Source organism: Lithobates pipiens, unplaced genomic scaffold (assembly GCF_037356315.1).
Source record: "Lithobates pipiens isolate NorthernLeopardFrog02 unplaced genomic scaffold, aLitPip1_a1.2 Scaffold_8, whole genome shotgun sequence".
NCBI lineage: Eukaryota > Metazoa > Chordata > Amphibia > Anura > Ranidae > Lithobates > Lithobates pipiens.
The window spans coordinates 659,386,714-659,399,648 of NW_027507903.1; the positions used below are offsets into that span (position 1 = coordinate 659,386,714).

At 46.8% G+C, this 12,935-nt stretch overlaps 1 protein-coding gene and 1 long non-coding RNA gene across 2 annotated transcripts in view; both read right to left on the reverse strand.

The window, feature by feature from the left end:
• Nucleotides 1-664: 664 nt before the first annotated feature.
• On the reverse strand, nucleotides 665-5,987 carry LOC143961792 (E3 ubiquitin/ISG15 ligase TRIM25-like). Its single transcript, XM_077471127.1, has one exon. It carries the CDS (start codon nucleotides 5,786-5,788, stop codon nucleotides 4,175-4,177), a length of 1,614 nt encoding a protein of 537 aa, XP_077327253.1. The 5' UTR covers nucleotides 5,789-5,987; the 3' UTR covers nucleotides 665-4,174.
• The window catches only part of LOC143961793 (uncharacterized), a 95,164-nt gene continuing 82,893 nt past the window's right edge, over nucleotides 665-12,935 (reverse strand). The window contains exon 2 of the long non-coding RNA XR_013270554.1: nucleotides 665-2,373. This is a non-coding gene — a long non-coding RNA (uncharacterized LOC143961793). The remainder of the gene's footprint in view (nucleotides 2,374-12,935) is intronic.

Below are 12,935 nucleotides of genomic sequence, written 5' to 3' on the forward strand. Positions count from 1 at the left end.
GTACCCCATACTCATTCACATAGGGTGGGGGGCCGGTATCCGGGGGCCCCCTTCTTAAAGGGGACTCCCGGATTCCGATAAGCCCCCCGCCCGCAGACCCCGACAACCAACGGCCAGGGTTGTCGGGAAGAGGCCCTTGTCCTCATCAACATGGGGACAAGGTGCTTTGGGGTGGGGGGGCCGCGCAGCCCCCCTTCCCCAAGGCACCCCCCATGTTGAGGGCACGCGGCCTGGTACGGCTCAGGAGGAGGAGCGCGCTCGCTCGCCCCCCCTTTCCTGGCCGGCCGGGTAGCGCGCTCTTACAAGGGTCTGTTGTGGACTTTGGGGGAACCCCCACGCCGATTTTTTTCGGCGTTGGGTGTCCCTTTAAGTTCATTCCAGGCGGCGGTGCCCGCTACGTCTCCTTCGCGGGCCCCGCCTACCTGTACACGCGCTCGAAATGGGTGGACTTGCCTCCACCTTATGTGGGCGAGTCCGTTCATTTCAAAAGTTGAGCGAACTGTTTGGCAAACAGTCCGCTGAAACAGTACGCTCGTGTGTGGGCAAGTTCGCTCATGCAAATTTTGAGCGGACTGTTGCGGCAACTGTTTGACGAACAAAGTTTCAGCGAACAGTCCCCGCGTGTGTACGCGGCCTAACTGTTAAAAATAAATAATAATAATAATAATTTCATAAAGAATCTTTATTTCACATTAAAATGTCATTTCCTAATTCTTCCCCATCACCAGGACACATCTAGTGATTATAATACACCATCACATGATACATTATATTAGGATCCATTATAAAAGAGATCCCATAGAATTCTATTGGTGATCCATTCTATGGGGACACATTATATTGGGGACACATTCCAGTTCTAGTAATCATACATTATTATAGTGATATCATTATATTAGTGATAAATCCCATTATTTCTTTCATTAGTAAATCTCAGGATCATTTCTTCATATATTTCCTCTGAGATTTTTTCCATCAATTTTCATCTCTTTCTATTTGTAGATCTATTATTCATTTCTATTTCTTCACACAATAAAATAATCAATAGAATAAACTCATTTTAAATGTACTAATAATAAGAAATGAGACTTTCTACACATTATAATCCTATAGATAGAGATAGATTTGTTCTTAAAGGGCCAGTACACCTCTATCTGTACTTTCCATATTGGGTCCCTCGGTAGCCATTTCCCTACTATGACATCACAGTTCGGACACAGACAATAAGTCATATTACACTCTGTGCTCTCTCTGATCTCCGGCACTCTATACAATTCTTCACCTTCCCATCTCACTATACACAGTGCTCATGTATTGGGAGGAGCCATTCAAATGAATGCCCCACCCCCTTCTATAGGTGACCCAAGAGCCGTACACACCCATTTATACTTTCCTATATTGTTCCTCCATCAAAGTCCTCACTAAGTCCCCAGTTTCCCAGGTATTGAGGGATCATGTGACCTTCTCCCAGCATGCAGTGTTCAGGCCTGAGCAGCCAATCACAGAACTTACATACCATCACATGATGGAGGGGTGATGTCATCAATCCCGTGTAAGCTCCGACATAACCCACCATGTATCTTACATGGGTGAGGACTCAGGGCTCTGACATGGATTGATGGGGGGCTATAAAAGGAGGTAGAAGTGGGCTGGGGGGGCTGTGACAAAGAGACTTATTAATGTAACTTGGAACCCTAAAGTAGCGTGACACATAAAGGGTCCCTAAGTAATATGACATACTTGGGGCCCCCAGGCAGTTATAGGACAAGAAAAAAAGGCCAACATGTGCCCCCCATGAACTGTGAACTACTTCAGCACCATAGATTGCAGGTTCCTCCCATTTCTGTGCCCCCCTTCTGATGAAGCCCCCAAGGTGGCCGTATCTTTTACAAAACCCTTAGCTTGACCCCATCCCCCAGACCTTTCAAAGTATTTGGGGCCCCCAGACAATGTTATATCATCCAGATTCCTGGCAATGTGACCTATTTGTGGGCCTCAGACAATGTCACCTACTATGGGGCCCCAGGCCATGTGACATATGTGGCCCCGGCTTTCCTCAGATACTTTCAGAAAGATAAAGTGACAGATAAAATGACAGATTAGCAGCACTGCTGGGCACTGATAGATGACACTGATAGATGGCACTGATTAGCAGCACTGCTGGGCACTAAGGGGACCAATGCCCCTCTAAAAGAAGCCGGTTAGCAGCTTTCTTCTTTTCTTAACACTGACAGCGTGAGGGGAAATAAGCTGTTGCGGCTCCTGTTTACTTCCGTGATCAGTTGTCATTGGCTGACAGCTGATCACATGGTAAAGGGCTCGTTGTGATTGGCCCTTTACCCAATTTGTGATCAGCCGAGTCCCATCTCTAACCTGTTTTCAAAATATCAACCAAATTGTTCTCTTTGTTCCTCCCAAGACCTCCTGCTCTCTAGTTCCCTTATCACCCCCTCCTATGCTTTCCTCCGCGACTTCTCCAGAGCCTCTCCCATCCTCTGGAACTCAGTACCCCAATCTGTCTGACTATCTCCTACTCTGTTCACTTTCAGACAATCCCTGAAGACTCATCTCTTCAGAGAGGCCTATCCTCCCCCCACCTAATAACTGGACATTTATTTTCTCCATCAGCCCATCCCCCACAGTTATTACCTTTTGTATCTCTTGACCCTCCCTCTTAGATTGTAAGCTCTAATGATCAGGACCCTCTTATTCCTCCTGTATAACACTCTAATTGTAATGTCTGCCACTATATTGTAAAGTTCTGGCGTAAACTGCCGGCCCTGTATTATAATAATAATAATAATAATAATTTCATATAGAAGAATATTTATTTCACAATTTCCTTTCCTAATTCCTCCCCCATCACCAGAACACATCTAGTGATTATAATACAACATCACATGATACATTATATTAGGATCTATTTTAAATGTCATCCCATAGATCAGCTGTCATTGGCTGGGATGAGACTTGTGGGATGCGGGAACCAGTGCGATTCCTGTGCGGGTTCCCTCATCACACCTCAATCACCGGACGGTCACACTGACATCTGAGAACCGCTGCGGGGGGGTCAATGGAAAGTTAATGACACCCCCAGATCACTTCGCAGATCGCAGTGCAAACGCTGAAATGGTGCAGGAATCGGATTGTATAGATGTGACACCCAATGTGATCCGATTCCAGTGAGGACCAAAAAAAGGGTCCGGCACCATTCTGGTGTGAATGTGATTTCAGTCACACAGTTTGTACGGCTGAATTCACATCACACAGACATGACATGTGATCTGCACAGCAATGTGATCCCAGCCTTAGAGAGATTTCCTCTCACTTCCTGTCCTGGTGACACCAATACAAGGAGGGAGAGAAATCTGTACAGGGACACAGACATATAAACATCTGACAGGGGCTCTAATCCTTCCCCTTCCTTATTATACTAAACATATCATTCTTATTTCAGTCTGTGTTCATGTTGGAGAGTGCCCCTCATTTCCTGTCTAGATAAATGTTGTCACCGGGACAGGAAGTGAGGGGAAATCTCTGTAATGGAGCCCCGGATAGAAGAAAAAAACCTGACAGGAGATCTAATCCTGACCCACTCTGCCTAAAAACAGTCTGGGTTCTCTGATCACATTTCTTCTTCCAGTAATAAATCTCTAGATGAAGTCTTCATAGATTTCCTCTCAGATTGTTCCATTTATTTCATCTCTTTGTAGTATAGATTGTATGGAGGGGGAGGGGCAGAGAGGAGAGGTGACCCCATCCTATCCCATCACAGTGACCCCATCCCCCCTCTATGTCTGATCATGGCTGCCCCTCCCCCATACAAAGGGACCCCATGTGGGGGAGGGGCAGAGAGGGGAGGGGATGGCTGATGTCAAATACTGTGACAAAACACGGAAAGTATTATGTCAGATTGTTATGGGAGATATAGATAGATAGATAGATAGATAGATAGATAGATAGATAGATAGATAGATAGATAGATAGATAGATAGATAGATAGATAGATAGATAGATAGATTTCTCACTGACCAATAGGAACATGTTATTGTTACTCCAATAATTGGACAGATATTCTACCCAATCACAGCGATCAGTAAGAAATCTCACATTTATTTATAGTAGAAAAACTTGCAGGAAGCCCCGCCCACTGCTATATACTATTGGATGAATATTAAATGAATTCCCCTCCTTCATCTGACATCACCAGACTGTGGGCGGAGTTCTCACATCTCCCGCCTCCCCCACATATCTTTATACAACCTTCCCATACACCTATCCCAGCATGGAGGGGCTCAGTGAAGGTGGTGGTGAAGGTGTGGAGGTGTCGGATCGGGTCACACAGATCATAAAAGGAGATCCGCCCGGCCTCATAATCCAGATATATCCTGACTCTGTTACTGGAGGGATTGGTGGGTAAGAAGATCTCTTTACTGTCATGTATCACCTTATACTGATCATCAAACCTCTCCAATCCCCAGGACTTCTTATTCCATCCAATCTCTGACTCCCCCCTTCTCCTCTCTATACTGGGGTAACACATCCCGACTCTCCACCAATCTGCCCCCCCGACATCCACTTCCCAGTAATGTCTCCCTGAGGAGAAACTCCGACTGCTCAACACCTGAGTACAATACTGGAATCTCTCTGGTGTTTCTGGGTGATTCTGGTTTCTATCTGAATCGGATGCAGTTTTCCTGTCATCTGATATCTGTAGATATTTATTAGCTGTGTTTCCATCCAGTAATATGTCTGCAGCTCCCTGTATATAGAATACATTTACCTCTGTTATTATATCAGATAAACCTGTGTGTAAGACCCCCGCCACATCCAGACCCCCTCCATCATGGAGGAGCTCCTCATGTCTCTCTCTGTCCTCATTATCTCCATCCTCAGTATCACACAAGTCACCTGTGTCTGATTCCTGTAAGACAGTCAGTGGATCCGTCACGTTACACAGCTCCTCAATGTGACGCAACTTCCTGGACAGCTCCTCCTTCTTTATTTCCAGATCCCGGATGGAGATGGAGATCCGCTCTGCCCTCCCGGAGATGTCCCTCAGGGCTCTCTTCTCCAGGTCTTCCAGACGTCTCCTGAGATCTCTAAACAGGGCAGTGACTCTCTCGGTGTCACCAGCGGCTTCTTCTTCTACTTTCCTCCGGTGTTCCTGCAGACTCTGGACTCTTTCCTCCGTCTCCTCTCTCTTTGTCAGAAGTTTCTGCAGAACATTCCTCAGTGTCTCCTTCTTCTTCTCAGAAGCCTCATCCAGTGACTCCATCTCATGTCCTTTATGTCCTCCAATCACATAACAAGACATACAGACACAGCTACCATCGTTAGTGCAGAAATACTTCAAAACCTCCTTATGGACGGGGCATTTCCTGCTCTCCATGGACAAGGTGGGGTCACATAAGACGTGTTCTGGGGACTTTTTGTGGACTCTCAGGTGTTTATCAAACAGAGAAACCTCACAGTGCAGACAGGATCTAACAGCAGGTACAGGAGAGTCCACACAGTAAGTACAGAAGACCCCGGACTCCTCTTGATGAGTAGACAGGAAAGTCTCTGCTATGTTACGTAGTGTTATGTTCCTGTGCAGTGCAGGCTGATCCGGAAACTTCTCTCTACATTCAGGACAGGAATATCCTCCAGACCCCTCCTGTGTATCCAGCACACCATCAATACAGACCCGGCAGAAGTTGTGACCACATCTCAGGGTTACAGGATCCGTATAAATGTTCAGACAGACGGAACATTGCAACTCAGCTCTCAGATCACCAGACGCCATCGCTGACAGCAGAAGAGAAACTAAACTGAAAGTCTCTGACACCGGAGAGGAATGTGGATGGGGGAGGGGTGACGTCCTCCTACACAGGGTGAGGCTGGATGAATATTATAGGACACGGAGATCAGAGTACAGAAGGGAGGAGATTCGTTTTGCAGTAGTAATGAGAATTATACCTCCCAACATTAGAAGAGAGAAAGACGGAAAGACGGATGTGGAGAAGACATGCGGAGCACTAAGTGCAATGACATGAAAAGTGGAGATGAGTACATCATGATGAAAAGGAAATTGGTTATATAACCATCTGAAGATTTACCCCCCTTCATGGCCAGGCCATTTTTTGCGATACGACAATGCGTTACTTTAACTGACAATTGGGTTGTCATGTAACACTGTACATACATTCAATATATAGCAATTTTCCCACAAAGCTTCTTCTGGTGGTATTTGATCATCACTGCATTTTTAGCGCATTTCTTTTTACTTTTTGTTATAAAACATATCCAATAAAAACATTTTAAAAATCTAATTTCTTCATCAATTAAGTCTAATATGTATTCTGCTACATGTTTTTGGTAAAAAAAAAAAAATCCCAATAAGTGTGTATTGATTGGTTTGCAGAAACACTAAAGTGTCTACAGACTATGGGATAGATGAGGGGTAGGCAACCCCCTGCATGGGTGCCGGTGTCCTGTTGAATAATGTCTCTCATAGAGAAATGCATCCTATGCACTGCGCATGCGCAGCACATCACATCACTTTAGCTGATATCCTGATCAGCTGGTGTGACGTATCGACTGGGCATGCTCAGTTCGTCAGCTGCAGGGAGAGAGAATCTAAATGTAAGATTCTGCCTCACTCTCCGCGCATGCGCGCAACGTTGTAGGGTCCGAAAACGCTTGTTATTAGACGGATTGTGGGGTGATCTTGCAGCTTTAATTTCTGGATGAGGACGGTGGTTGTTTCTGGATGTGGACGGTGATTGTTTCTGGATGTGGACGGTGGTTGTTTCTGGATGTGGATGGTGGTTGTTTCTGGACGTGGACGGTGGTTGTTTCTGGATGTGGACGGTGGTTGTTTCTGGATGTGGACGGTGGTTGTTTCTGGATGTGGACGGTGGTTGTTTCTGGATGAGGACGGTGGTTGTTTCTGGATGTGGACGGTGGTTGTTTCTGGATGTGGACGGTGGTTGTTTCTGGATGAGGACGGTGGTTGTTTCTGGGTGTGGACGGTGGGTGTTTCTGGATGTGGACGGTGGTTGTTTCTGGATGAGGACGGTGGTTGTTTCTGGATGTGGACGGTGGTTGTTTCTGGACGTGGACGGTGGTTGTTTCTGGATGTGGACGGTGGTTGTTTCTGGACGTGGACGGTGGTTGTTTCTGGATGTGGACGGTGGTTGTTTCTGGACGTGGACGGTGGTTGTTTCTGGATGTGGACGGTGGTTGCTTTTGGCTGTATTTGGTCTTTTCTTAGATGGTGGAAGTTGCACATTGTTGTGAATACAGTATATTTATACAACACTGTAAAGGAGCACTCCTATGGGGGGGGCATCTGATTTATGGAGGGGCTCCACTGGGGGACATCTGATTTATGGAGGGGCTCCGCTGGGGGACATCTGATTTATGGAGGGGCTCCGCTGGGGCACAACTGATTTATGGAGGGGCTTCGCTGGGGGAAATCTGATTTATGGAGGGGCTCTGCTGTGGGACATCTGATTTATGGAGGGGCTCCGCTGTTGGACATCTGATTTATGGAGGGGCTCCGCTGGGGGAAATCTGATTTATGCAGGGAATCTGCTGGGGGAGATCTGATTTATGGAGGGGCTCGTCTGGGGGACATCTGAATTATGGAGGGGCTCCACTGAGGACACATCTGATTTATGGAGGAACTCCGCTGGGGGAAATCTGATTTATAGAGGGGGTCTGCTGGGGGACATCTGATTTATGGAGAGGCTCCGTTGATGAACATCTGATTTATGGAGGGGCTCCACTGCTGGACATCTGATTTATGGAGGGCTCCGCTGGGGGACATCTGATTTATGGAGGGGCTCTGCTGGGGACATCTGATTTATGAAGGGGCTCTGCTGGGGGCATCTGATTTATGGAGGGGCTCCACTGCTGGACATCTGATTTATGGAGGGGCTCCGCTGGGGGACATCTGATTTATGGACGGGCTCCGCTGGGGGACATCTGATTTATGGAGGGGCTCCGCTGGGGGACATCTGATTTATGGAGGGGCTCTGCTGGGGGACAACTGATTTATGGAGGGGCTCTGCTGGGGACATCTGATTTATGCAGGGGCTCCGCTGGGGGGATATCTGATTTATGGAGGGGCTCCACTGGGAGACATCTGATTTATGGAGGGGCTCTGCTGGGGCATATCTGATTTGTGGAGGGGCTCCGCTGGTGGACATCAGATTTATGGAGGGGCTCTGCTGGGGGACATCTGATTTATGGAGGGGCTCCTCTGGGGGACATCTGATTTATGGAGGGGCTCTGCTGGGAGACATCTGATTTATGGAGGGGCTCGTCTGGGGGACATCTGATTTATGGAGGGGCTCCACTGGGAGACATCTGATTTATGGAGGGGCTCTGCTGGGGCACATCTGATTTATGGAGGGGCTCCGCTGGTGGACATCAGATTTATGGAGGGGCTCTGCTGGGGGACATCTGATTTATGGAGGGGCTCTGCTGGGAGACATCTGATTTATGGAGGAGCTCCGCTGGGGGAAATCTGATTTATGGAGGGGGTCTGCTGGGGGACATCTGATTTATGGAGGGGCTCCACTGCTGGACATCTGATTTATGGAGGGCTCCGCTGGGGGACATCTGATTTATGGAGGGGTCCGCTGGGGGACATCTGATTTATGGAGGGGCTCTGCTGGGGACATCTGATTTATGAAGGGGCTCTGCTGGGGACATCTGATTTATGGAGAGGCTCCGTTGATGAACATCTCATTTATGGAGGGGCTCCACTGCTGGAAATCTGATTTATGGAGGGCTCCGCTGGGGGACATCTGATTTATGGAGGGGCTCTGCTGGGGACATCTGATTTATGAAGGGGCTCTGCTGGGGACATCTGATTTATGGAGGGGCTCCGCTGCTGGACATCTGATTTATGGAGGGGCTCCGCTGCTGGACATCTGATTTATGGAGGGGCTCCGCTGGGGGACATCTGATTTATGGAGGGGCTCTGCTGGGGGACAACTGATTTATGGAGGGGCTCTGCTGGGGACATCTGATTTATGCAGGGGGAATGCTGGGGTCATCTGATTTATGGAGGGGCTTTGCTGTGGGACATCTGATTTATGGAGAATACAAAACCATTTTTTTCTTCTAGTGGGACTTTAATTAGGCAGTAGTCTCCAAAGTTTGTAACAAAGTATAAATTTTATTGCATAAAGAGGAAAATCACATAAATAACAATAAGAACTTAGGGATGCACAGTGATTATTAGAGGATGCACAAAAAACTACAGTGTTAATATACCAACATATTAGGGATAATATCACCACGAATATCGATCCCAGCTCAATAATGGGACCAATAAACGGCCCGACGCGTTTCAAGGTTGTTAAGAGATCTAACCTCTTCTTCAGGGGCTGGTGATGTATTACATTCCCATCTATAAGCATTATAAGAAGACACAAGTAATGGTAAACAAACGGTACCGTATATACTCGAGTATAAGCCGAGATTTTCAGCCTCTTTTTTGAGGCTGAAAGTGCCCCCTCGGCTTATACTCGAGTCGCCGCTGTCTGACTGCTCGATCAGCGTATCGAGCAGACAGACGGCGGACATTAATTTTCAAAAGCTGCGCCTCCTTCTCCGCCTCCGCCTGTGATAGGCGGAACACTGAATTTCCCAGCAGTCAGTGTTCCGCCTATCACGGACATCCGCTCATTCTCATACTACGGACGACGATGAGAGGATGTCTGTGATAGGCGGAACACAGGCTGCTGGGAAATTGAGTGTTCCGCCTATCACAGGCGGAGGCGGAATTTTGAATTGTAGAATGGCCGCCGAGAAGAGCGGCGATCCATCGGCACGGGACGGAGGAGGCACGGCACGGGACGGAGGAGACACGGGACGGAGGAGGCACGGGACGGAGGAGGCACGGCACGGGACGGAGGAGGCTCGGGACGACGGCGGCTCGGGACGGAGGCTTGGGACACAGGTAGGCTGGACACACACACAAGGCTGCACGGACACACACACACACACACACACACACACACACACACACACACACACACACACACACACACACACACGGATGGATGGATGGATGGATACACACACACACACACACACAGGGATGGATGGATGGATGGATGGATGGATACACACACACACACACACAGGGATGGATGGATGGATACACACACACACACACACACACACACACACACACAGGGATGGATGGATGGATGGATACACACACAGGGATGGATGGATGGATGGACACACACACAGGGATGGATGGACGGACACACACACAGGGATGGACGGACACACAGGGATGGACAGCCATGTCTCACCCTCGGCTTATACACGAGTCAATAAGTTTTCCAGTTTTTTGGGGGTAAATTGGGGGCCTCGGCTTATACTCGGGTCGGCCTATACTCGAGTATATACGGTATTTGCAAATAGTTGATCTTTTTCAAACAATATTTGAATAAAGACATGATCAAAAAATTGTATGGTATATTCTAACCATGTAATGCTGTACATCGCTGTTCAGAGGGCATCCAACATATTAGAAAGGTGTAATGGAGAAATGTCTGTCAGCTGGCATCAGATCTGTAACCCGATGAGAAGGACCCGGGGGGTACAAGTGGATTCGGCACTCGAGCTGCACACAAGGGGCGGATTCCACCCAAGAATGGTAATGTAGCCAAGTAGCTCTATGATCAAAAACAAAAAGATCAAACAACCAATCAGCGACATGGGATTCTCTTCAATTAGCTGAGTGTGAAACACTGAGCCAATGAGAGGAGTTTAAATATGTACATCACTCCTATAGACAGGCAAAATCTCAATCATAAAGAAAAATCTCTCAAGTTGCTCAATGAGTATGATGTCCCTACTTAGGGTGTCCCTAATATCAACGCAAAATAACTGAAATTGAAAAGGAATTGGAACCAATATATAGGCAATTGACTTCTTTTAACCACTTTCAGACCGCATCATTTTGCTGGTAAATGACCAGAGGTCTTTTTACAATATCGCATTGCGCTGCTTTAACTGGTAATTGCGCAGTCATGCAATGTTGTACCCAAACAAAATTTGCATCCTTTTCTTCCCACAAATAGAGCTTTCTTTTAAAGGTATTTGACTGACTCTGCGATTTTTATTTTCTACTTTTTGTTATTAGAAAAATCCAATAAACTCATTTTTAGTCATACATTTAGGCCAAAATGTATTCAGCCACATGTCTTTGGTAAAAAAAAAAGTCAATAATTGTATATTTATTGGTTTGCGCAAAAGTTGTCACATCTACAAACTAAGGTACGTTTTCTGGAATTTACGCAGCTTTTAGTTTATGACTGCCTATCTCATTTCTTGAGGTGCTAAAATGGCAGGGCAGTACAAAACCCCCAAATGACCCCATTTTGGAAAGTAGACACCCTAAGGAAATTGATAAGAGACATGTTGAGCCCATTGAATATTTTTTTTTTGCCTCAAGCGATTGAATAATGACAAAAAAATATATATATATATATATTTTTTTTACACAAAGTTGTCACTAAATGATATATTGCTCACACATGCCATGGTTATATGTGGAATTGCACCCCAAAATACATTCTGCTGCTTCTCCTGAGTACGGGGATACCACATGTGGTCGACTTTTTGGAACCCTAGCTGCGTACGGGCCCCGAAAGCCAAGCACCACCTTCAGGATTTCTAATGGCATACATTTGTAATTTTCACTCCTCACTGCCTATCCAAAACTATCACAGTTTTGAAGGCCATAAAATGCCAAGATGGCACACCCCCCCCCCAAATGACCCCATTTTAGAAAGTAGACACCCCAAGCTATTTGCTGAGAGGCATGTTGAGTCCATGGAATATTTTATATTTTGCCACAAGTTGCGGGAATATTACAAACTTTTTTTTTCTTTTTTTTTTTTTTTCACAAAGTTGTCACTAAATGATATATTGCTCACACATGCTATGGGCATATGTGAAATGACACCCCAAAATAAATTCTGCTGCTTTTCCTGAGTATGGAGATACCACATGTGTGGGATTTTTTGGGAGCCTAGCTGCGTACGGGGCCCCGAAAGCCAAGCACTGCCTTCAGGCTTTCTAAGGTCGTATGCAGGGTCTCCACGAGGACGACGGAGTTCATTGTCTGCAGTTATGTGTTTAGTGTTTTGTAAGTGACAGTGACCGATCGATACTGCACTTGGGTGGGCTGGGCTTGGCGGAGGGGCTAAACGCAGGAGCTAGCAGGTATCTGGGCTGATCCCGCTAACAATGTGTTTTTGGGAAACCTAAACTGCTGGCGACGCTAATATAGATTTGATCTGATCAGATATTGATCTGTTCAGATACTATATTACTAAGGGAGGTTTATGCTTTGCGCGTGGTTGTTAGCGGTACTGGCACTAACCTGACGCTGCCTGGGGCGACGCAGACCCTATCTGACCCTCAAACTTATATCACCCGCCGGGTGATCAGGAGGTTAAACCTTTATTAGGCAATCAATGGCGGGTGCCCTGAAACTATAAAAAAATAACCAACCAATCAGCGTCACCTGTAACAGTTATATGGTGATCACTGGTGAAAGGGTTAACTAGGGGGCAATCAGGGGGCTTTATGCGGTAGTATATGGGGGTCCCTGACGCTATAAAAAGCTGCGGCGAACCTAAATACCTACCTGCCTAACTAGCGTCACCTGTGACACTAATACAGCGATCAGAAAAACGATCGCTTATTAGTAACACTGGCGACGGGGGGTGATCATGGGGTTAAACTTTTATTGGAGGGTTAGGGGGTACCCTAGACCTAAAGGGGGCTAACCCTAACTGCCCTAACAGTTATTGCAGTCACAAATGACACCAATGCGATAATAAAAAAAAAAATGCAATTGGTGTCACTGTGACTGGGGGTGCAGGGGTGATTGGGGGGTGATCGGGGGT

Excerpts from the sequence above, each read along its gene's own strand:
- LOC143961792 (XM_077471127.1), bottom strand. The coding sequence starts at position 5,788 with ATGGCGTCTGGTGATCTGAGAGCTGAGTTGCAATGTTCCGTCTGTCTG.